We start from the raw sequence: 26,979 nt of genomic DNA, 5'->3' as shown, positions 1-26,979 counted from the left end.
GTCTGTGAAAGCAGATTTTCTCCAATGTTCCCAAGAACAATATAAGTCGCACTGCAGACCAGATTCATCAAGCAGTTGACTAATGTTTTTGCCAGTACAAATAATTTCACTTTCCCATAGAGCAGATTGAGGGAGCAGTGCAATTATTTTGCATAGCAGGATGGGTGTCATTGATAGTACTCATATCACTCTGTCGCCCCAGCTATCAAAACACGACCATGCAAGTGAATGCCAACTTCCAGGCAACAATTATAACACCTTCATTTTTGAGGCAATTCAGCTTGCTGGGATTATTGCTAGGATGGAGAACAAAAGAGTATAGGGAAGAATTCTAGAAGAGCTAATCTACCGTCTTCAGCCCTGGCTCCTGCCACTTCTGAACAAAAATTAACAGCAGCACAGATACAAAAACAATGATGAAACTTGCATTTATATAGCACCGTTCATGACTTCAAGATGCCTTAAAGCCATTTTAATATAGGAAAACATGGAAGCTAATTTGTGCACAGTAAGCCTCATAACCACCAATAAGATAATAACCAGATAATTTGCTTTTTAGTGATATTGGTTGAGGGATAAATGTTTGCCAAGACATTGGGACAACACCACTGCTCTTCAAAAAGTGTCATGGGATCTTTTACAGCCCACCCGAGATGTATGTGGGGCCTCAGTTTAATATTTCATCTGAACGATAGCACCACCAACAATGCAGCACTCCCTCAACACTGCACTGAAATGTTAGCCTGGATCATGTGTACAAGTCTCTGGAGTAGAGCTTGAACCACAACCTTCTAATGGGAGGTAAGGGTGCTGCCACTGAATGAACCTGGATTAGCCATCTTAAAGCAATGCTTTTGAGATACCTGGTTCAGATTAGTGGTATCATATAATATAGTCCCATCAGAATCTCAAGATTACACGTCTACTGCATGCTCCAAAACTTTGTCATCCAAAGAGGAATATTCATGGAAAAGGTAGAAATAATACCTTTCCACAGCCAATAGCGGTGCAAGATGAAGGGTCAGGAGATTCTTACTCAACCACATTTGCAGGCATCAAGAGTCATGCTGCAGGCTCTCATTGATGACACCTTCGGCTAAGTGTCCCATCCACCAATTTAGTAATAGTATCATATCTGTTTAGAGAAGGTAATGGCAGTGGAACATTAGCCCCTGTACCAATGTGGGGCGGGTATCGTAAATCCCATTAGTTTTATCTGCTATTACCTTATTCCACACCACCCTAGAAAATTTGGAATAAAGTGCAACCAAATTTAATACCCTAAAAGTGACGTGTATATGTGCCTAGTGTTTGTTATCCTATTGCATCTCCATGATGACATGGATTGGATCAGCTGCCCGTTTACATAATGCCTGATTCAATCTCTGCTTCTCCATGGGCAGGTTAAGTTAAAATTAACCCCCGTCTGTTTTGGGTGCTGTAAGATCTAACCTAATACTTCTTGTAGGTCCTCCCCTGGAGAAGGCTAGCTGCTGAATATCATAAGCCTCTTTGGGTTCATGTGGTCCTCTGTCTCCTGGTTCTATGCATTTTCTGTTAGGAGCAGCAAAGATGTAATTATTACCCTGTCAACAGCCTCATTTATGCCAAATGCAGACATACCCTTGCTCTATCATCACCCATCTGTGTGAGAGTAGACCTCTGGATAGCATAGTCCTGCATAATGGCTCTCTCCTTCCGGCATATTGAAACACAGAAGACAGCTTCATGGAGACTGAAGCTGCAGTTTGAGCATTCATAATATTCAGCGACTGAGGGCTCTGTGGCCGATGGCTCTTGAGCTGCCATATATTCCATGGATTGCAGCCCTGTTAAACTATCATTCACAACTTTCCAGATGTGGGTAGTGCACTTCTTCAGCCATCACCAGGCCTTGCAGAGTGCTTGGTATCGCTCCAATGACTGGAATAAATGCTGTTCAAATAGCGGCCTGCTTTTAAGTGCAGGTTCTGCGGCTGAGGTAGGATGTGGGCTGACTCTGCCTAGCAGTATGTTGCTCCTGCTATGACTTCACTATCTGCTCCTGTTCACTCGTACTTTGATTCACTTGGTGCACTCACTTTCAACTGACCACCTACCCTGGTGCTTTCTATGGATGGAGTGAGTGATGTGGAGCGCTGCAAGGTGTGGATTTATGAGAACCACTGCAGCTTCTCCTTGAGGATGCCTACAGAAACAGAAGAAATGTTAGAATGGTGGCTGAACCAGAACATAATTAACAGTATGTTATGGTAGGTTGCTGCAAAATATGTGAGATGAGGAATAATAAAAAAAATATTAGTGGCATTAGCCCCCAGGTCTGTGGAGAACTCTAGATTCATCATGTCCCACTATGTTGTTAGGTTCCAAAATGTTCAGCATAGCCTGCTCCTATTGACCGAGTAATCTAAAATGAGGAGCTGCACCAGTTTCTGTTCTGTACCTTCCTATTATGTCTTATTTGTCCTACAAATTGAACGGTGCTGAAATGTTGGAAGCTTGTAGTGAACAAAAATGAGTGACAGCCAAGTGGTCATTCTGTACCCTAACTAGTGCGTGAGTATATGAGCATGCCTCATGCTAAGCTTGCTTTGTGGGATCATCGTTCCAAATGGTCATGCAACAGTTCCAGTGTTAAGTGTGAGTAATAAATTGTGGCCTACTACAGAATGGGCACAGTTGTTGTAAAAATAGTTAGCATATCGCTTCAGTCAGGATATAACATGGTAAGAAACTCATTGACTTGTGCACTTTCTCCAACTAATTGATAGACGTGTTTATTTGCAACAGAAAAATGCTGATTGGTCTCCTTGGAGGATAATACACACCCAGCAGTTTCTCAGGATATGTAATTACAACTGCCCTGCCTACGTCATCAGTAACTTTGCAAAGTATAATTCGAGCCATTCTGACTGCCGACTCCAGACTGAAGAGAGCTTACTTGGAACAGACAGGATTAAGTCCTTCTCCTCTGCAACCCCGCCCCCCCACCCCACACCTCATCCTAAGTTTCTGACCTCCACTCCCATCAAGTTTCTGACCTGCTCCCCCTGCCCAAATTCCTCCCCTACGGAATCATGACCTCCCACAACAATCTCCTTACCTTACCCTCCCCCCACCCCGCTCCATAGATGGGACAGTGTGTGTGGGTCAGATTGTGAACAGATTTATTGAGTATGAAGTAAATAGTAAGTGTTGTGTCTTCCGGTCCAGTCCAATGATGTCACTTGCCACACATGCACCAAGCTTTCCGAGAAATCAACCAGATTAGGGGGAGGAAAGGGAGACGGTGATGCGGATGTAGGGTTGGAAGAATGTGATCTATCTTTCCTGAATTCCCTTGCCCCCCCAAGTCTGTCTTCCCCCGGTCTCTCTCCCACCTCCAATTTTTTTCTCTTTCAGAAGACTGCAAAAATGTGTGTGTAGATAATCACAGCGATATTCTAGGCAAACGTTCTGGAGAAAACCTGAGAAGCAGCTCCAGAGTTCCACGTGGTTTAGCCCCACTTCTGGCTTCCTTGTATATCGCACTGTGCATGCGCGACCGGATCAAGCACACTTGCGCAAAAGGGGGCAGATTCGAAGGCGCGCATGCGCAAGACACAAAAAGGTTGTTGCAAATAATCACTCCGAATTACAGTGTAATATTGTATGGCCTGACCTTGGCAGACTACCTGAAGCTATTCCCGATCTTTAAAAAAGTTTTGTCCCTGTATTTACTCTGGTAGCTAGCCCCCAACAGCCTTGACATCTCTTCTGAGGGTGCCATGGATTGCCAAAGGGGGGCAATCCTTTTTTGCTGCACTTCTATCATCAGCATTTTTGAAACTCTATTTGAAAATGGAGGTACTCTTTGTTCAGCCGTGATTCCTTCTCTGCACAGTAGCAATGAAACGGAGTGAAACAGCCCCCTTAAATAGCAGCTGTACAGTATTTTTTACTCCCAGTTAATCAGGTTTGGTTGTTGCTCTCTAAACGACGGCAAACTTGACAATCGCATGAGGACAGCAAACACAAAGCACACAGCTCCATGGTTTTGGTTTACCATCATCATAAAATTCATGTTCTGGAGTCCGAGTATAACTGGTGGTGGATTATCTGGCTCTGCCAGACTATTTCATTACCAACTGAGCCATCTGGGTAGGAGAAGCCACCCATTATTAATTTTGAGACTTTCAAATATTTTCATCAGTATTAAATTTATTTGAGCACTTCATTGTTGGTGTGCTTTTGTTACTTAAAAAAAAATCACAAAACTGAATAGAGGTGTCGAAAAAGCACATTGAAAAACTAGATGACAGTTCCAGAGGGCACTACACACAGAACAGAAATGTCAGAACTGGATTTCAATTTTTATTGTCCGATGGAGATAAAGGGGTGAAGTGTACACTTAGATAGTATGCAATCATCAATAGGTTACATTTGAGAGTTTGAACAAATTAATGTAAAGTGAAATTATGGTATACAGTGCACAACTGACATTTATTACTATCAGTCTTCAAAAGAACATAAGAAATAGGTGCAGGAGTAGGCCAGGAATGCTCCGTCATTCAATAAGATCATGGCTGATCCAATCTTGGCCTCAACTCCACACAACCCTTGACTCCCTTCATCAAGCTAAGAAGTCTTACCTCTGAGTTAGAAGGTGCAGGGTTTGAACCACATTCCAGACAGTCCCACCAAATAGAGACTGGTAATTCTGGGTTGGCATCCAGCAGGATACTAGTGTCCAGTGGGTGTACGTATCTGTGCCCACCCACCCCCCCCCCCCCCAGAAGTTGTGGCAGCCCATAAAACACTGATCGTATAGGATTAACCACCAGGTAGAAAGATAGTTACGGTCATGGAAGGAGTGTTCATGTTGCAGTCTATCAAATTGTTAATCAGCCTGCGAATCCTTCCACTACTTCACTAGTCCCCAAGTGAAGAATGCAAAAGATATGAAAACAATGCAAGCTCTCATGGCTTTAAGACATCTAAAAACATTGATTTGTAATAAACTCAGTTGGAGACCATGTGCACAAAAACAGAAGATTGCATATCAGCCTAAGTTTTTACATTTTGAATGTTTATATTAAATGTGTACTACATATATGGTAAATAAGACTAATAAAGTCAATTTGGCCAAATAATAATAATGGTGCATGGCATGGGTAGCTTATAATTCAAGCAATTGAATTAATGACTCCCAACCAGGATGCATGATGCATCCTGCAGTGTCTGTTGTTCTCTTCTGAGGTATCACATCAGGATCTCTCATATTGCATTCAAGTGCAGTCCTGAGGCAGTGCTGCAGTTTCCGAGGCATTGCCTTTCAGTTAAGACTTTAAATCAAGGTTATTTCTGTTCCAGTGGATGAAGATCCTATGGCACTCTTTGAAGAGCTGGAATTCCAGCCTCAATCATCATAAAAACACAAATGATGGATCATTCAGCTCATGGTGGTCTGGGACATTGCTGGTGCAAAATGGCTGCTGCATTTGTTATCATTAACTGCACTTCAGAAGTAATTCATTATGTAAAGCATTTTGAGACACTTTGATTTGATAGGTGACATATAAATGCAACTAAGTCACTTGCCCGTACTTAGTTGGTTCTCTTCAGTCAGTTTGGAATATTGATTCGCTTGGAAAAACGGAATCAGAGTCATTGCCAGCATCATCCATCATCTCACTCCTCCTACTGGACTTATTATGCACGCTGATAACAATCATGGAGAAACTACAGTTCAAAGCAAATACCCTACCAGTTAGAGAATGGGTAATAGCAAATAAGCTACAAGTGAACGAAGAAAACATGGAAGCTGGGGGGTTGGGGGGGGGGGGAGAAAGAGAAGTGAAAAATAATTTAAAAAAATAAATAGGTTGTATTCTATGGTACAGTGATTATGACCATGAGCTACCAAAGCCCCACCTCAGTCCTTTAAACCGAGGTTGGACCAGGAATACCTGTACAGTAAATGGGGAACTTATTTTGGGTGGGTGGGGGACTAGAAGCAGCACAATCAAAAGGGGGGGGGGGGTACAATAAGCACCAAATGTCAACAAACAGCTTGGTTTTCATTCTGAATATTTTTGCCATTACATGGATTTTATGTGAAGATAATGTAACTCATTTACAAATCTGTCATCTGAACATTGTTGCATCTGGTGGTAAGCTTATTTATAAAAAAAAAGTTTTCTTTTTATTATTGCTACACTACCACACCTTAGAACAAAATGCTCACAAATCCACTTGACATATCATTTGTACTTTCACCTTCCACATACCATGAGCAGAGCCACACAAATATCAAAGTAGGAACACCGTATAATACTGATTTATTTTCTTGCAAATGTCTAACAAAGAGTATTCATTCAGCAATGATTACCTAATTTATTATTTTTTTTAACCTTTTTGCTTTTAAGTAAAGCACCCATCCAGTGATTAGCGTGCACCTTGCATTTTTTTGAGGAAAAAGTAAAGCCATCTAAATCTTTTGTTCCATGCATACAAATAATGAGTAATATTAAGCAAAATTTTCAGATACAGCTGGACTTCTATTTTAGGTAGGATCAGAACAGATCAAAACTAATAACCAGGAACAGCATGCGATACCACAGAAAGATGACAACTGAATTTCTGAACTCAGATGTTACTTTAATAAACCACTAAGTGAAGGGAAGATGCCAGGAAGCAGTGGAAAAAATATGAGCAAAAGTCATCTTCAAGCTATTTGTACAGGATGGAGGATTTGAGAGCAGGTTGCCCTTTAGAAATTGACATATAAAACTACAGATAAGATGCAATATGTTGCCTAGGTTAGAACCTCTATTTCTAGTACCATGAGCTATCATGGTAAAGCATATTCAACAGTGTATTTGACAAAACTTCAAAAAAGTGGAAATAGAAAAAATAAAAAGACCATTTGTGTGATGATACAATGTTGATTTTTAATTTTTTTTTCTCTTTTCTTTTTGTCCCAGTGTATTAAAGACATTTCTTTTACACAATAAACAATTGTGACAACGTTTCTCAGTTCCAGTAATCTGCTTAGCACTGCTCTGCCAAGTGAACCTTCTTAAACTGGAAGAGCAGGCTTCCTACTCTCTACTGTATTTTCTGTACATCGATTAACCTAGTCACCCAATCAAGTGTAACGTGATCACAAACACTACCATGTTTTTTCTAAGTGTATTTACAATGTACAATGATTTGATATTATGTAAAAATTGAAAGATAGTAGAGGTGGTGTGGCTGTGCTTTTTCCCCCTTTTTAAATTCTGCCTTTAAAGGCACTCTGCATGCTTGTTGGCTAAGGGATTTAAAAAGGCCCATTCAGAAGAAAAAAACATCAAATATATCTACAACACAAATGAAATACAGTTTCTTATTTTGCATCCTTTAAAATAAATCTGCTGTCCATATATATATATATATATATATATAGCAGTTTCTGCATAAGTTGTGGGTTACTTATTCAAATAAATCACTTATTCAGCAAATAAAAGCAAAATTATATGCAATGAAATAATGTTGTGATGGGTTTATGGCAGCAAAGTAGTGAAAGCTGTACCATGAAAACAGAATAAATGGATGATGAATACAAATTGTTTCTTCTAGTGGAGTACTTCTCTGTGAAGTCTTTTCGTTTAGCAACATAATAGAAGGCATGAATAGAATAGAAGGCATGAATAGAACAATGCTTCAGTGATAGCCTTGATCATCATCTAGCTATACATGAATATGTAATTGGATATTAAAATAACTGCAACATAAATTTGTTTCTTAAGGCTCTTATAAGTATGGCACCTAAGGATAGTTAGTGCAAGATTATTCCACTGCTGTGGTAACAGATCACGCATTCAATACACTACTACACATTTGGAATGCTGTCAAAATCTTTGCACTGAACGCAGTGTGCTTTTGAGAAGCCTGAGTGTTTTTGTGCATGCTTGCAGCATGTTGAAAATACTATGCAAAAGACTTCATTCAGATTCTACTGTATATCTATAGTTGATTTTTGTTCTCAACAACTCTTCCTTATGGAACATTCCACAAGAGTAAAGATTTTCAAAACCTGAAACTACTATACTTAAGCATTTCGATACGGATCCACTCAATCACCCTGTAATAATTTAGAATATGATCATATTACTTGCGTAACAAACTTCAGCACACAATGAAATCACATGAATCTACTTTCTCACCCAACTCCTCCATGCTAGACTAACTACTCTTAAAAAATAAAAATTATGCATTAAAACTTTAGTAAAATTAAATAGTGGCACTTGCTAGAGAGCTACTGTTAAATCACAATAATTGTTTTCAGTACAATTAGAGTGACTGCTCCTTTAAAGTTTGAAATTAGTTGTAATAAAAAGGAGTAAATATATATATTTTTTAAAGTACAACTTCACTTTAGCTCTTGGGGTCTAAAAGACCATGCACTCCAATCATCTATTTTGGTTCGTCTCTACCTGAGAAATGCTGCTGATTGGAAAATGGAAGGATAAGGGCAAGGCCCAACACGTACAAGGTATCCAGACTTTTAGAAGTGAGCGAGTTAATTATTTTTTGGCTTTTGCACTATTAGAAATTCTAATCCTTTTACAAATTCCAGCTTGTAGTCAAGTATCCCTGGAGCAATAGAGAATTAAAAAAAATCTCACCCACAGAATGGGCACTGGATAATTCTTCAATGTGTCTACAAATAGGGGCCCCACTATGCTAATATATTGTTGTATTTCACCCTGAAAAACATGAAGTGCAGCTTTATTATTTATATTTTTAAAAATAAATGTTTTAATTTTTAAAGTGGAGCCTGAAAGAACTCTGTACAAGTAAAATGTTCATTTATTTCACATTATATAAATTAAATCATCAGCAGCTGATATAGCTCACCTACATGGATGAAACATGGTGAATTGTCAGAATGATGGGAAAAATTCCTGTGGTTTTTAAGGTGGTTGACACCTGAAATACAATAAAGAGTAAGCATATGCGACTGAAAGCGTCAATAGGTGGGCCTAAATAGAATGTGGGGACAATATCTGCTCCAGCCACACATTGTTGCTCTTTTCTTCATTTGGGGCAACATGAAGCTTGCCATAAACAGATGGCACACTGAACATTTTATTTGGAGATTCCAAACACAAGAGGGTTAAGGAGCTAGTAGGGCAGGCTTATTTTTTAATCCCCTCCTTTATAAATATATAGAAAAAGACAGGCTTGGTAGAAAATACTATTTGTATGTCCAAGTGTGTTTGTCTTTTGTCATAATGCAATGAAATATTAGTTACAACTGAATTCATAAAGCTGGGATATGCAAAAGGAAACGTTAAGTGGTTTGATTGTTCGGATATCTTTTGAAGCTACACCTTGTGAAAGTCAACACATCCCTTTCACTGGAGTATGGGATGCAGTTATCTAACAGCAAATGGTTTCATAAAAGCATGTACAAGCAGATTTCACAATTCAGTTTTAATTTTTTTTTAAAGAACTACATTGGCAGAATTAAGATGAATTCACTTTCGATGCACACTATCCACTGGACAGCTCCTTTGAACAACTACGCTAACAGGCCAAGAATTCTCCCTCTCCACCCCCCACCCCCCCAAAAAAAATTCTCAACTGCTTAATATTTTATAACTGAACAATTTGTTTTTCTCTTTAGTCATCAAAAAACATTTAACCTGAAACATTTACATTGCAAGCCACATCAGAATGCATATTGGCATTAAACCAGTTGCATCTTGTGGATCTCTTTTTTTTGTTCACCAGTAAAAGAATATAAAATCTTGATCATTGAAGTGTTGACTGTAATAAAATAGATTTGCATTGTACTGCACAGTTTTTCCCGGAATTGTGAAAATGGTTGAAGGGACCATGCACTGCCAGAGCAGGCCGAAAGCTTCCCATGCCAAACAGCTGTGGCCTCCCAAGGTGCAGACACTTTATCAGGAAGACTAGCTAGTGAATCAAGTAGCTGTCCTAAATTAGTCAAAGCCTATTGGAGTATCATTTACTAAATAGGAAAAGAAAGAAGGTCCACAAAAAGCTGTAAACCCTTTTAAAATTTGTGTCCCTTGACTCCAGCGTTGACATTTTTAATGCCAATTATTTGTTACAATTCTGAGGCAGTTTCATGTACCATGTAGCAGATATTCCCCATTCTTTCCCCCCCAACTTTATCACTATACCAGGGTTTGTTTAAACTGTCGCTTTTCTGTGATACAAATACAGTACTGGAGGAGGAAACACATTTTTGGCATTTTTTAAATATAAATCTGGCAAACAAATAGTGCTTCAAAAAAAAATGAAAGTAAAGAAAGAAAACACGGCTTCCCTAAAATACCCACTATACGGTTTAAGGATTGATCTGCACAAAAATCTCAACAGTAAGAGAAGTTGCAAAAAAAGTTTTGCAGTTGTATCCTCTAAATACTTGATAAAACATGTTCCATAGGCATCAGCAGGAAAATACTGTACTTATTATCCCACTTTAAATACTAACCTCATACTTTATTTTAAATATTTGTGTTTCTTACCTATATTAATACTGAAAAAATTAAACTTTGTTTGAATGCTCTGAAGACCCATACATACACAATAAAACCATTTTTTGCGCGTCACCTGAATAAATATGTCGGTTACTTGTCTTAACCGAGTATTTGCATGTTTGAACTTAGTTACAGTAATGTACAGTCCTAAAAAACAGATCCCCATTTCACTGGAAAATGCTTTCTATATTACAGCTTTGTTGCAATAATTGTCAATCTACTGCATTGTGATCCATTGCTTATGGTTTGTTCTCTTCTCTCTCCCATGAGGCAAACTAGTGTTCAAAACACCTGCTCTGGAGAAGTCCAAACTTTTTTTTCAGCGGCCATTTTCTGGTTCCAGAATCAGTAGGTTAAGGCCAACATAAAAATAAAATAAAAAAATTAAAATCTCTTCAGCTTTCAAAGTCGTGGCTTAAAGGACTGCAGACAGTACAAACTACCTGTATGGTGCATTTTTGCTCCAACATTCTCTGCATACTGTACTGCACTGATCAGTTATCAAACCCCACTGTTTCCGCACATAAAAATGTGAAAATATTCCCAAAACGACAGTAATTAAATCTGGATTTGTCCCATTCCTTTAGTTCTTTCCTTGCGATTGCTGCTTCAAGGTGGCTGGAGGGGTCCCTGTGGCAGCTGAAGGCTTGATCCATGGGAGGGAAACCAATGGGGATGCTCGAGAGGTGGCTGTGGTTGTCATCATTGTAACCTGGATCACTTGTTCACTCTGCATCAGTCTAATCAGGGTTTTCACACGTTCCAGGGAGGCCTGAGTTCCTTTCTGTTTAGCTATGAGATTTGTTTTCAATTCTAGACATTTCTGTTAAGTAAATAAAAGTTAGACAACTTAACAGTTTTTCAGTTGGCATATTTCATTGATTACAAAGCTGTACACAACCTGCTCAACAAATCACTGGCCTAGTTTATATTTTATATCTAGATATTATAGTATAATTACAGAACAGGAGACCATTCAACCCTACCTTGCTTATATGCCAGTGATAGTTCTTCAGTGAAGTTTACAAATCACAAATTCCTGAACTTTCCCTTTACCCTTTCATTATTATTTATTTGAGAAGCTATCCAATTCCCTTTTAAATCTCCAACAGCCACTTATGGTAAAGCATTTCATGTTCTAATAACCTTCAGTGTGAATAAAATTCTTCTAACTTGCCCCATAACTTTTCTAGTAGTAAACTTGAGTCTTTGCCCCCTGGTTACCAATCTGGCACACAGTGGAAACAATTTTTCACTGTTTACCCTTTTTACAACCTTCAAATCTCAACATTTTTCAAGCCCATTCTTCATAAATGTAACCTCTGATTGCTGGTGATATTTTAATGAATATTTGCTATTTTCCTTCCATAGCTCCAATATCCTTCCTACAATAAAGTGTCCAGAATGACACCCAATACTGCAATGCAGCCTAACATCTTGCAAAAATTAAACATCACTTACTTGCCTTTAAATTCAATAACCCCCCCGCCCCTGCCCAAGTATAAAACCCAGAATTCTGTTTGCATTAGGATGAGGAAAGACACTGGGGCTAATTTAAACTATTGGTGACAGTGTAAAATGGTGATATTGCATCGGCTGCCCGTTATACAATGTTTGAAACCTGTTGTGTTAATAGAATTTTTACTGCAAAAAAAACTAGCAATTTTTTCTTTAAAAAATAATTGAGTGATCCACATGACACTGGAAAATTGATTGAGAAATGTAGATATAGGAACTTACAATGGGAAAACAGGACACAAAAGCAAGACCAAACAATGTGACAACCGGATGCAAGGTTTGGAGACAGGATTGGATGCTGACATGACTTTTAATGTAATAATAGATATACAGTACTACTCAACTGAAGCGATAAACATGTTGACACACAAAATACTTTTTTGTTCTGCACCATTGTTACTTAAACATTCTGCTAATTGCTCTCAAATCAATACTTTTACTGTTTTAGCCCTCTATTACAATCTATTTTGACAACAAAGTTAGGTCTATATTGTTATAATTTCATAAAAATGAAATGACATTTCATTAGGCTCACACATAAATTATAATGTAATTATATATGGTTTAAAAAGGCACAGATTTAAACTTTGTGTCATATTTTGAATTATTTTTTTTAAAAAGGTTGCTTTACTATGTGAGTTGAATCACAAGCAATTTTAATTTTTTTTCCATTAGTTTGTTCCACACCTGCTTTTCACAGTCGCTCATCCCGCTGGAATACACAAAAACAGACCATAGGCCAGGTGTTCTATATCTGAAATCTTTGTAATTAGAATGGAATATTACAGAATTAGGCATATAAATAGTAAACGGGTGGGGCGATTAGGGAGCAAAAAAAGAGATCTACGCATGGAGGCTGAGGTACTAAATGAGTATTTTGCATCTGTCTTCACTAGTTAAAATGCTGCCATAGACAGAGTAAGGGAGGAGGTAGAGGAGATACTGGATGGGATAAGAATTGATAAAGATGAGGTACTAGAAATGTTGGCTGCACTTAAGTAGATAGGTCACCAGCACTGGATGGAATGCATCTGTAATGTATGCTCACAGATTTGTAGAGCTGTTGCATTGTGAGAGGCTTAGCCGGTCACAGAATCATAGAAATTTACAGCACGGAAGGAGGCCATTTCAGCCCATAAGAACATCAGAAATAGGAGCAGGAATAGGAGTAGGCCATCTGGCCCCTCGAGCCTGCTCCGCCATTCAATAAGATCATGGCTGATCTGATCATGGACTCAGCTCCACTTACCTGCCCGCTCCCCATAACCCTTTATTCCCTTATCGCTCAAAAATCTTTCCATCTCCACCTTAAATATATTCAATGACCCAGCCTTTACAACCCTCAGAGTAGAAATTTCTCCTCATCTCAGTTTTAAATGGGAGGCCCTTATTCTGAGGCTATGTCCCCTAATTTTAGTTTCCCCGAGGAGTGGAAATATCCTCTCTGCAACCACCTTGTCGAGCTCCCTCATTATCTTATGTTTTTATGTTTTGATAAGATTACCCCTCATTCTTCTGAACTCCAATGTGTATAGGCCCAACCTATCTTCATAAATCAACTCTCTCATCTCCAGAATCAACCTAGTGAACCTTCTCTGAACAGCCTCCAATGCAAGTATATCTTTCCTTAAATACGGAGACCAAAATTGTATGCAGTACTCCAGGTGTGGCCTCACCAATACCCTATACAGTTGCAGTAGGACCTCCCTGCTTTTATACTTTATCCCCCTTGCAATAAAATCCAACATTCCATTTGCCTTCCTGATTACTTGCTGTACCTGCATTCTCACTTCTTGTGTTTCATGCACAAAGACCCTCAGGTCCCTCTGTACTGCAGCACTTTGCAATTTTTCTCCATTTAAATTACAGTTTGCTTTTCTATTTTTTCTGCCAAAGTGGATAACCTCACATTTTTCCACATTATACTCCATCTGCCAAATTTTTGCTCACTCACTTAGCCTGATAATATCCCTTTACAGATTTTTTGTGTCCTCCTCACAATTTGCTTTCCCACCCATCTTTGTATCATCAGCAAACTTGGCTACATTACACTCGGTCCCTTCATCCAAGTCATTAATATAGATTGTAAATAGTTGAGGCCCCAGCACTGATCTCTGTGGCACCCCACTAGTCACTGTTTGCCAACCAGAAAATGACCCATTTATCCCGACTCTCCGTTTTCTGTTAGTTAGCCAATCCTCTCCATGCTAATATATTACCTCCAACCCCGTGAACTTTTACTTTTTCTGTAATCAGGAAGGCAAATGAAATGTTGGCCTTTATTGCAATGGGGATAGAGTGCAAAAGCAGAGAAGTCCTGCTACAACTGTATAGGGTATTGGTGAGGCCACACCTGGAGTACTGCATACAGTTTTGGTCACCGTATTTAAGGAAGGATATACTTGCATTGGAGGTTGTTCAGATAAGGTTCACTAGATCGATTCCGGAGATGAGGGGGTTGATTTATGAGGATAGGTTGAGTAGGTTGGGCCTATACACATTGGAGTTCAGAAAAATGGGAGATGATTTTATTGAAACTTATAAGATAATGAGAGGGCTCGACAAGGTGGATGCAGAGAGGATATTTCCACTCATAGGGGAAACTAAAACTAGGGGACATATTCTTAGAATAAGGGGCTACCCATTTAAAACTGAGATGAGGAGAAATTTTTTCTCTCAGAGGGTTGTAAATCTATGGAATTCTCTGCCCAGAGAGCTGTGGAGGCTGGGTCATTGAATATATTTAAGGCAGAGATAGACAGATTTTTGAGTGATAAGGGAGTAAAGGGTTATGGGGAGCAGGCAGGGAAGTGGAGTTGAGTCCATGATCAGATCAGCCATGATGTTATTGAATGGCCCGAGGGGCCAAATGGCCTACTCCTGCTCCTATTTCTTATGTTCTTATGTGACATCTTATTGAATGCCTTCTGGGAATCCAAATACACCACATCCACTGGTTCCCCCTTATCCACCCTGCTCATTACATCCTCAAAGAACTCCAGCAAATTTGCTAAAACATGATTTCCCTTTCATAAAACCATGCTGACTCTGCTTGATTGAATGCTTTTCCAAATGTCCTGGTATTGCTTCCTTAATAATGGACTCCAGCATTTTCCCAATAACAGGTGTTAGGCTATCTGGTCTATAATTTCCTTCTTTTTGTCTGCCTCCTTTTTTAAAATAGGTGCGTTACATTTGTGGTTTACCAATCCGCTGGGACCGCCCCAGATTCCAGTGTATTTTGGTAGATTACAACTAATGCATTCACTATCTCTGCAGCCACTTCTTTTAAAACCCTAGAATGTAAGCCATCAGGTCCAGGGAACTTGTCCACCTTTAGTCCCATTATTTTATCGAGTACTACTTCTTTAGTGATAGTGATTGTATTAAGTTCCTCCCTCCCTAAAGCCCCTTGATTATTCACTATTGGGATGTTTTTAGTGTTTTCTACCGTGAAGACCGATACAAAATATTTGTTCAACGTCTCTGCCATTTCCCTATTCTCCATTATTAATTCCCCAATCTCATCCTCTTGGGCACCAACATTTAGTTTAGCCACTCTTTTCCTTTTTATGTACCTGCAGAAACTCTTACTATCTGTTTTTATATTCCATGCTAGTTTACTTTCATAATCTATCTTCCCTCTCTATCATTTTTTTAGTTGTTCTTTGATGGCTTTTAAAAATTTCCCAATCCTCTATCCTCTCAAGTCTTGGCCACTTTGTATGCCCTTGTTTTCAGTTTGATACCATCCATATTTCCTTAGTTAGCCACGGACGGATACCCCTTCTCTTACACTCTTTCCTTCTCATTGGGATATATATTTGTTGCGATTTATGAAATATCTCCTTAAATGTCTGCCACTGCTCATCAACCGTCCCATACTTTAATCTATTTTCCCAGTCCACTTTAGCCAACTCTGCCTTCAAACCTTTGTAGTCAAACCGTTGAATTTGAAACTCAACCATGTTATGGTCACTCATTCCTAGAGGATCCTTTACTGGGAGATCATTTATTAATCCTGTCTCATTTCACAGTACCAGATCTAAGATAGCCTGCTCCCTGGTTGGTTCCGCAACGTACTGTTCTAGGAAACTATCCCGGATACATTCAATGAACTCTTCCTCAAAGCTACCCTGGCCAATTTGCTTTGTCCAATCAATATGAAGATTAAAATCGGCCATGATTATTGCGTTCCTTTTTTACAAGCCCCCATTATTTCTTGATTTATACTCCGTCCAACAGTGTAGGTACTGTTAGGGGGCCTATAGACAACACCCACCAGAGACTTTTCCCGCTTATTATTCCTGATCTCCACCCAAACTGATTCAACATCTTGGTCTTCTGAGCCAATATCATTTCTAACTAATGTACTGATCTTATTCTTTATTAACAGTGCTATCCCACCTCCTTTTCCTTTCTGTCTGTCTTTCCGAATTGTCAAATACCTCTGAATATTTAGTTCCCAGTCCAGGTCACCGTGCAACCATGTCTCTGTGATGGCCATCAGATCATAGCCATTTGTATCTATTTTGTTACGAATGCTATGTGTATTCAAATAAAGAGCTTTTAAATTTTTATTTTAAACCATTTTTTCCTGCTTTGACCCCCTTTTCTGATTCACTTTTATGTTTATACATTCTGTCCCTTCCTGGCATGCTCTGGTTTTCATTTCCCCCAGTGCTACCCTGTTCTGTTGCCTTCTCCTTATTCTTTGACTTTTAAAATTTTCGCTCACCTGAATCCTCTCCCCCGACGGCCCTTGTCATTTGATTGGCCAGGACCCTAGTCCCAGCACAGTCTAAGTGGAGCTCGTCCGAACGGAACAGCTCCCTCTTACCCCAGTACTGGTGCCAGTGTCCTACGAACCAAAACCCATTTCTCCCACACCAGTCTTTGAGCCACGTGTTTAACTTTCTGATTTTATTTACCCTATGCAAACTTGCTCGTGGCTCAGGTAGTAATCCAGAGATTATTACCTTTGTGGTTCTGCTGTTTAATTTGGCCCCTAACTGCTCATAATCCTATTGTATCTGCGCCGGCCGACAAAGAGTTATTCAGCCTAATCCCACATTCCAGCTCTTGGTTCCATAGCCTTGTAGGTTATGGCACTTCAAGTCCACATCCAAGTACTTTTTAAAGGTGGTGAGAGTTTCTGCCTCTACCATCCTTTCAGGCAGTGAGTTCCAGACTCTGGTGAAAACATTTCCCCTCAAATCCCCTCTAAACCTCCCATCAATTACTTTAAATCTATGCCCCCTGGTGTTGACCCCTCTGCTACAGGAAATAGGTCCCTCCCAGCCACTCTATTTAGGGCCCCTCATCATTTTACACACCTTAATAAGGTCTCCCCTTAACTTCCTCTGTTCCAAACAACAGCAACTTGTATTTATATAGCACCTTTAATGTAGTGAAACGTCCCAAGGCGCTTCATAGGAGTATTATGAGATAAAAATTTTGACACCGAGCCGCATAAGTAGAAATTAGCACAGGCGATCAAAAGCTTGGTCAAAGAGGTAGGTTTTAAGGAGCGTCTTGAAGGAGAAAAGAGAGGCAGAGAGGTTTAGGCAGGGAGTTCCAGAGCTTAGGGCCTAGGCAACAGAAGGCACGGCCACCAACGGTTGAGCGATTATAATCAAGGATGCTCAAGAGGGCAGAATTAGAGCAGTGCAGACATCTCGGGGAGATTGTGGGGCTGGAGGAGATTGCAGAGATAGGGAGGGCGAGGCCATGGAGGGATTTGAAAATAAGAATGAGAATTTTGAAATCAAGGTGTTGCTTAACTGGAAGCCAATTTAGGTCAGTGAGCACAGGAGTGATAGGTGAGCGGGACTTTGTACGAGTTAGGACACGGGCAGTCGAGTTTTGGATCAACTCTAACTTACGTAGGGTAGAATGTGGAAGGCCAGCCATGAGTGCATTGGAATAGTCAAGTCTAGAGGTAACAAAGGCATGGATGTGGGCTTCAGCAGCAGCTGGGCTGAGGCAAGGGCAGAGACGGGCGATGTTACAGAGGTGGAAATTGATGGTCTTAGTTATGCTGTGGCTATGCGGTCGAAAGCTCATTTCAGGGTCAAATATGACACCAAGGTTGCGAACAGTCTGGTTCAGCCTCAGACAGAAGTTTGGGAGAGGGATGGAGTGAGTAGCTAGGGAACGGAATTTGTGGTGGGGACCGAAAACAATGGCTTCGGTTTTCCCAAAGAAAACATGTGATGCTCACAAGACTCAATAAAACCACAGTCAGTTGGGTCTACGTCATCCACGATTAGGTGTGCAGTTGTGAGCCTAGAGGGATGAACTGGTAATGTGTAGTGCGATTGTTAAACCTTTGCTAACAATGTGTTGCTATGAATTCTTATGCAAGATCCCATGAAGCAAATATATTAAAGCATCCTAGGACGCTGAGGAAAGTGAAGGAAGAACTCGTGGAGGTTCTGGCACATAATCTTCCAATCCTCCTTCGAAATGGGGGTGGTGCCAGAGTACTGCTGATCTGCAAACATTACACACTTGTTCTAAAAAGGGTGTAAAGATAAAGCCAGCAACTATAGACCGGACAGCTTAACCTAGTGGGCAAACTTTTAGAAACAATAATCAAGGACAAAATTAACAGTTGGACAAGTATGGATTAATTAAGGAAAGCCAGCACAGATTTGTTAAAGGCAAATCGTGTTTAACCAACTTGATTGAGTTTTTTGATGAGGTAACAGAGAGGGTTCATGAGGGTAATGCGGTTGACGTACAGAGTATAAGAACATAAGAAATAGGAACAGGAGTCGGCTATACGACCCATCGAGCCTGCTCTGCCATTCAATAAGATCATGGCTGATCTGATCATGGACTCAGCTCCCCTTCCCTGCCCGCTCCCCAGAACCCTTTATTGCTCAAGAAACTGTCTATTTCTGTCTTAAATTTATTCAATGTCCCAGCTTTCACAAGCTTTCTGAGGCAGCAAATTCCACAGATTTACAACCCTGAGAAGAAATTCCTCCTCATCTCGGTTTTAAATGGGCGGCCCCTTATTCTAAGAGCATGCCCTCTAGTTCTAGTCTCCCCCATCTTGTCAAGCCCACTCATAATCTTATACATTTCAATAAGATCACCTCTCATTTTTCTGAATTCCAATGAGTAAAGCCCAACCTACTCAACCTTTCCTCATAAGTCAACCCCCTCATCCCCGGAATCAACCTAGTGAACCTTCTCTGAACTGCCTCCAATTCAAGTATATCCTTTCGTAAATATGGAAACCAAAACTGCACGCAGTATTCCAGGTGTGGCCTCACCAATACCTTGTATAGCTGTAGCAAGACTTCCCTGCTTTTATACTCCATCCCCTTTGCAATAAAGGCCAAGATACCATTGGCCTTCCTGATCACTTACTGTACCTGCATACTATTCTTTTGTGTTTCATGCACAAGTACCCCCAGATCCTGCTATACTGCAGCACTTTGCAATCTTTCTCCATTTAAATAATAACTTGCTCTTTAATTTTTTTCTGCCAAAGTGCATGAACTCACACTTTCCAACATTATACCCTTATCTGCCAAATTTTTGCCCACTCACTTAGCCTGTTTATGTCCTTTTGCAGATTTTTTGTGTCCTCCTCACACATTGCTTTTCCTCCCATCTTTGTATCATCACCAAACTTGGCTACGTTACACTCAGTCCCTTCTTCCAAGTCGTAAATAGTTGGGGTCCCAGCACTGATCCCTGCAGCACCCCACTAGTTACTGGTTGCCAACCAGAGAATGAACCATTTATCCTGACTCTCTGTTTTCTGTTAGTTAGCCAATCCTCTATCCATGCTAATATATTATCCCCAACACCGTGAACTTTTATCTTGTGCAGTAACCTTTTATGTGGCACCTTGTCAAATGTCTTCTGGAAGTCCAAATACACCACAGCCACTGGTTTCCCTTTATCCACACTGTTCGTTACATCCTCAAAGAACTCCAGCAAATTTGTCAAACATGACTTCTTCTTCATAAATACATGCTGACTCTGCCTGACTGAATTTTGTTTATCCAAATGTTCTGCTACTGCTTCTTTAATAATGGACTCCAACATTTTCCCAACCACAGATGTTAGGCTAGGTCTATAGTTTCCTGCTTTTTGCCTGCCTCCTTTTTTAAATAGGGCCATTACATTTGCAGTTTTCCAATCTGCTGGGACCTCCCCAGAATCCAGTGAATTTTGGTAAATTACAACCAATGCATCCACAATCCGTGCCGCTACTTCTCTTATGACCCTAGGATGCAAGCCATGAGGTCCAGGGGATTTATCTGCCTTTAGTCCCATCATCTTACTGAGTACCACCTCCTTAGTGATTGTGATAAGTTCCTTCCCCCCTATAGACCCTTGAATATTGTTAGTGTCCTCTACCGTAAAGACGTGGAAATTATGATGAACCTGTATAAAACAGTGGTTCGGCGTCAACTGAAGTATTGTTTCCAATTCTGGGAACCACACTTTAGGAAGCATGAGAGGGTGCAAAATAGATTTACGAGAATAATTCCAGGGATGAGGGACTTCAGTTAAGTGGCTGGACTGGAGAAGCTGGGGTTGTTCTCCTTAAAACAGTGAAGATTGAGAGGCAATTTGATAGAGGTGTTCAAAATCATGAAGGGTCTGGACAGAATAGAGAGAAACTGTTCCCACTGGCACAAGGGTCGATAACCAGAGGACACAGATTTAAAATGATTGGCAAAAAGAACCAAAGGCAACATAAGAATAAACTTCTTTACACAGCGAGTGGAGGATCTGGAATGCACTGCCTGAAAGGGTAGTGGAGGCAGACTCAATCACTACTTTCAAAAGGGAGTTGGATAAGTACCTGAAAGAAAAAAAATTGCAGGGCTACGGGGAAAGGGGAGGGGAGTGGGACTAGATGGGTACTCTTGCAGAGAGCCGGCACAGGCTCAACGAGCCTAATGGCCTTCTTCCGTGCTGCAACCATTCTATGATTCTATGAATTATTTGACTATATTCTTTAAAGGCTTCAGCAAATATACTTCAACATACTCCTTTCCAAGTACTTTGAGTTCCTTTCAACCAGAATCATCTCATCTACAACTGCACACGTGTGTGTGTGTGTGCACGCACGCATGTATTTATAACAGTGTGACTTTAAGTCAGCTCATGCAAGCAAGAGAAGAGAGACTGGTCTCTGACCTGTTGCATTAACTGCTCAAAGTTTTCCACTGAAGAATGATAAAAACCTTGACATTGTTGTTGTAATGGAAAAGCATGTGAATGATCGACTAAGTCAATTTTGGACTTCCAACTAGGTGGTAGCAAGCTTGATGAACTATAATCGTGATGGTACTGGAACACGTCTTCATTACCAAAGTTCAGTTACTTTTTTGATAGGCTGCTGGATGGAGGGTGCGGGTGGGGAGGTGTAAAAAGGAAATACAATTGACAGGACTGGTCTCATTACGCAAATGCACACATCTTATTTTGTCTTATTTTGACGGTAGTGGTTGCAGAGAAGTTCATGGCCACAACTGTACTGCATTAGGAAATGGGTAGTGCCGTCCTCCATCAGTGGACAGTGAAGAGATGAGAAAGTAAAAGGGACAGGGAAAAGAATGGGAAGAAGTAAAAGATACATAATGGAGTCTTTAATCATTTGATCATAACCAGTACAAAAGGGACTGTTGAAGGTACGTAATCTCACCGTGACAGCATTACTGAGCAGTCTGTCCTTCTCCTCCAGCTGTTCATGTTCACTCTTTAACTCGCTTCCTCGCTTTAACAGCTTCCTTTTCTCCTCTTCTTTCACTGTGAAAGTAGCAGTAACTTAAAATGCTACTAGTTTTCTAAACCTAATCATTTTAATAGTACTGTACATTTTATAGGAGTCACATGCAATTACAAACAATTTTTCTGCCTTACTGCAGTGTATTAAGACCTTTATAGAATGATCAGATAGTCAGCCTTACACAATGGTTTTGTTCCTCGATTGCAATTTCTATTTCTGTCAGCTGAATTATTTCATCTTTAATTACTATTTCAAATTTCAATTGGAGATTCTGAAGAATCATTAGGGTGTCTTTTTAAATTAAAAAAACTATTATAAAGAATTATGAATAAACATTATATTATTCCATCTATTTCTGTTAATGTTTGCTTGAAAAGTAAGAATTGATTACATTATTGAGGTACTGGCCTGAGGGATTTATTCAGTCTTGACTGTAGGAGGGAGCTAAATTATATCAAGAAACATAAATTAATTAAGACAACTCTGTCTTGATTTCAGCTGTGTATGTTAATTAAACTCCCTTACACTTGCAGGCTCAGTAACCATTCCAACCAGCAGTCCTACACAAATTCATCAGCATTCTAAAGTTACTAATTCAGAGTCCATATTTCACTGGTATTCAAGCTGATTTGCCTTTTATTTAGCCGACATATTTATTTTCTGATGGGACAGTGGATTTCTCAATCCCAAAGAGAAGGAACCAAAAAGAACTGTTACCATCCATACACATCTCCTTGACCAGTCTAAAATGACAATAACAAAGACTATGAAGATAGATGTGGCCTAGATTGTTCAGCTCTTCTAATTGAAGAAGCAATCATGGTGACAGAAGGCAACATTCGGAGACATAATAAGAAACTCCAACTCATGACCCTAGTTTCATTTTATCAGTATTTACAGAAATCAAATAAGGGCTGGTGCAAGATTTTGCATGTTTTCTCTTCATTCATTCCCCTTTTGCCTGACCCCCCTCCACACCAACACATGCATCCTTTGGAGGCTGGGATGTCTTAGTTCATAGATACCTTCATGATATAGCCAAATTACTAGGATGTGCAATGTAGCCAAATGGGAAAGGACTCCTCACACAGGTTTTCCTCCATTGCCCCAGATTGCCCTTTCAAGGCTAATGGAAAACTCATTAGATTTTCAACTTGCTGCTAGAGCGTAAAACTATTAAGGATCGGCCACCTGTTATAGAAACTGTCCAATTTTTTGTTTGGTTTATTTAAATGGAAATGAAACTCAGACGGTTTCCATAACAGGCAGCAGCTTGACAACGTGAGTTTTATGCTGTGGCAGCAAGTTGAAAATCTACCCATTCTTCCTGGAAAGACGGGAGTGCAAATATCAGCCAGGTGTGGGATTTGAACTCTGGTCATCTTGGCACTTGTCCAGTGATCCAGTGGTGTAGGAACTTGGCTGTAACTAACGAGCCGCTCCAGGTGTCCAACAAACAACAGTACATTTTCGTACCCGCTTTATGTGCAAGATAGGAATGGACAATAGCCAGGGTTCCAGGCCACGACACGTTATCTTCTTTCTTTAATACCTGTATGGGCAAAAAAATACATTTTCTGGTCACGCTTAAATACTGCCATAAGTGAGCCCTGGGATTACGGACTGAACTATGGAAAATTATAAAATTACAGAGCTTTCTATGCTGGTTTACCCAAAAGAAAGAAATGATTTGCATTTACAATGCTTTTTCAGGTCTCTTCGAAACATCCCAAAGCACTTCAAAATTCAGTGAATTACTTAAAAATAGTGACTGTTGTTATGGAGGCAAACATGGTGGCCATTTCATCAATGAGATGACTATCTATTTTTGGTGATGTTGGTTGAGAGAGAAACATGGTGTTCAGGCCATAAGAAGACTCCCTGCTCTTCTTTAAGTAGTGCCATGAGTTGAACCATTGTTATGGGGCCTTGGCGCTCTAGATGCTTGGTGTACAAGGTAGGTGGGAAGTGTTACCAGCATGCTGACTGACCAGCAGCTGGGAGTGCATCAGGAACAGAAACCAAAACTAGATTTCAAAGATTTTTTTCCCTGATTCAGTACATGATTCTTGCACTGGGCTATTTTCCACAATGTATCAACCTTCATTCACTAGGTTTGAGAAGGGAGGTTCTTTCTGCGAACACCTTAGAAGGTAAGCATTGATAGGCTTGTAGTTAGGAGGAAACCCAGCAACTTAGCCATATTGAGGACTTGTGAAGGTGGCCCAGAAAGCCAGGTCAGGTTGAAAGCATGCTTGGTGTTTTCTTTGGATTTCACATTACACCTTACACCACGCCAGGCTGAATCTTTAAACACAACTAATAAATATGAAACAAAAACAGTAAATGCTCAAAATGCACAGCAGGTCAGACAGCATCTGTAGAGAAAACAGACAAGTTAACATATTGGATGTAACCCTTCATCAGAACCGAAAAAATGAACACTCTTTTAAACAGAGCCAGAAGAAAGGGAAGAGGAAAAGGAAAAACACATCTGATCTGTGAATAAACCGGTGAGGAAATGTTCGATGGTTGAGATGATCTTTCCATCAGATGAAAAGCAAAAGTGCAAAATAAAGAAGAAAAACAAGTATGTGAATAGTTGAGGCAACAAGAGGTGATTAAGTCATGAAACACAAGTTGGTAAAAGTCTGAGAAGAAAAGCAGACCAAGGGCACTCCTCTCCCAATATTGTTCTGATGAAGAGATCCCACCCTAATACCAACCGGCCTCTCACTATTGCTCCCCACCCCAATGCCGACAAATCCATCCCACCTCTCCAGCATCCCCTGTTGTGAACAAAGCGGAGTCTATAGTTAAGGTCTAAAATGATTAAGTCAATGCTGAGGCCAAAGAGCTGCAGAGTGCCTTATAAAAAGATGCAATACAATTCCTGGAGCTTGCGTTGATCATCATTAGAGTAATGTAGAAGGCCAAGGATGGAGAGGACAGAGTGGGGTAGAAGTGAGACAGAGAATTGAGGCAATTGGCAGAGAGCTCAGGGTGACACTTGCAGACAGAATGGAAGTGCTCAGCAAAATGGTCACCTAATCTGCTTTTGGTTTTCTCAGCATAGAGATGGCGGCACTGAGAGTAGTAAATACAGTGTGGCAGATTAGAGGAAGTTCATGTAAAAATCTCTCTCATATGGGGAATGGTAGCATAGTGGTTATGTTCCTGGACTAGTAATCCAGAGGACTGGACTACTGATCGAAAGACACAAGTTCAAATCCCAGCACGGCAGCTTGGGAAATTTAAATTCAATTAATTAAATAAATCTGAAATTAAAAAAGCTAGCATCAGTAATGGTGACCATGAAACTATCGGTTTGTCGTGAAAAGCCATCTGGTTCACTAATGTCCTTATCTGGTCTGGCCTATGTGCGACTCCAGACCCACAGTAATGTGGTTGACTCTTAACTGCCTTCTGAAATGGCCTAGCAAGCCACTCAGTTGTAACAAACCGCTACGAACACAATAATGAGAATAAAACCAGACGGACCACCCGGCATCGACCTCGGCTGCATCGTGTACCATCTACAAGATGCATTGGAGCAACTTGCCAAGGCCGTTTCGGCAGCACCTCCCAAATCCACGACCTCTACCACCCAAAAGGACAAGGGCAGCAGGTGCATGGGAACACCATCACCTGCAAGTTCCCCTCCAAGTTACACACCATCCTGACTTGGAAGTATATCAGCATTCCTTCATCGTCGCTGGGTCAAAATCCTGGAACTCCCTCCCTAACAGCACTGTGGGAGTACCTTCATCACATGGACTGCAGCGGTTCAAGAAGGCAGCTCACCACCACCTTCTTGAGGGTAATTAGGGATGGGCAATAAATGCTGGCTTTGCCTGCAGCGTCCACATCCCATGAACAAATTTTTTTAAAAACTGACCCATCCCACATCGCCAACATTCCCTGTTGTAAGTAAAGTGGAAGCTTAGTTAAGGTCTTGCGTTATTAAAGCTAGTGTTGAACTTAGAGGGCAGTAGAGTGCCCAGTAGAAAGATAAGGTGCTGTCTCTGAAGCTGCGTTGAATTTTATTGGAACATTATAGAAGGCCAATGATGGATAGGTGAGTATGGGAATGGGATGGGGACTTAATGTGGCAAGTGGTAGGGAACTAAAGGTCACACTTGTAGACAGAATAAAGGTACTCAATGAAGCAGTCACCTAAACGGTGTCTGGTCTCTCCAATGTAGGAGACTGCATCTTGAGCAGCAAATAGTCAAGTAGATTAGAGGAAGTTCAGGTAAATTGTTGTCTTGCATGGAAGAAGTGTCAGAAGGAGTCTGTTCCCTTAGTATGGCCCATCTTTTTTTCTTCTCCACAGGTTTTTTAACACGTCCCACGTCTCACACCCACACCTCAGCTTCTCATATTTCCTTACCTATTTAATTCCCACTGCCTCAGGTTCATTCATTCGTTGTTTCTCATTATTTATTTTATGTTTCTTCCCAACACCTGATGGAAATATCATCTTGTCTATGTAACCATCTGCTTGTTTAACAAATCACAAGTCATTTCATTGATTTTTCTTTTCTTTCCCATCCCCCACCCATCACCTTTGCTTTGAGTCTGATTCAATTTTTCCACCTCTGTTGAAGGATTACACCTGAAATGTTAACTTGCCTGCTCTCCACAAATGTTGACTGACCTGCTGTGTTTTTCTAACATTTTCTGTTTTGCTTTGAATTTCCAGCTGTTTAAAAAAAAAATGTAATCAGAAAATGTGACGGTTTGTTCCCTCTCTCCCAGCTCCTTGAGCAGTTTGTTGTGAGTCTGGTTCCATCTGTACAGTTCGGTATTTATCTGGTATCTCCCAAGGTAAATTTACCCTGTTTTCAATTATCACAGACCAAAACTGTGTTCTGCTTTGCAAATGGAATCCAAATAGTCATTGCACAGAATGTGCTCCAGGTCTTTCACAAGCTGCTTTGCTGCATTTGTATTTTTTGGGTACATGGAAATATAAACAGTTCTGTATCGCTCAAAATGTGGTATGTTGTGTTGGTTGGGAAGAAGGTTTCCAGGACTATTAATGGCTACAGGACACTGACCGAGTTGGTATGTTCAATTATGAAATATGAAAATCTCTCGTGATGAGTATTGGTGCATGATACAACGAAGGTTCAGACCGTATGTTGCAGG

The 26,979-nt window shown here is 40.3% G+C and overlaps 1 protein-coding gene across 1 annotated transcript in view; it reads right to left on the bottom strand.

Annotated features, from left to right (window-relative positions):
* Positions 1-9,615: 9,615 nt before the first annotated feature.
* phf21b (PHD finger protein 21B) overlaps positions 9,616-26,979 on the bottom strand; it is a 214,022-nt gene continuing 196,658 nt past the window's right edge. Inside the window, exons 13-15 of the mRNA XM_070900554.1 lie at positions 23,302-23,377; positions 21,742-21,845; positions 9,616-11,364 (exon numbers count right to left, since the gene is read on the bottom strand). Of these exons, the coding sequence (XP_070756655.1) occupies positions 11,125-11,364; positions 21,742-21,845; positions 23,302-23,377 (420 nt within the window). The 3' untranslated portion in view covers positions 9,616-11,124. The remainder of the gene's footprint in view (positions 11,365-21,741; positions 21,846-23,301; positions 23,378-26,979) is intronic.

This window comes from Pristiophorus japonicus, chromosome 15 (genome assembly GCF_044704955.1).
Source record: "Pristiophorus japonicus isolate sPriJap1 chromosome 15, sPriJap1.hap1, whole genome shotgun sequence".
Lineage (NCBI taxonomy): Eukaryota > Metazoa > Chordata > Chondrichthyes > Pristiophoridae > Pristiophorus > Pristiophorus japonicus.
This window is presented reverse-complemented; position numbering and strand designations above follow the sequence as displayed.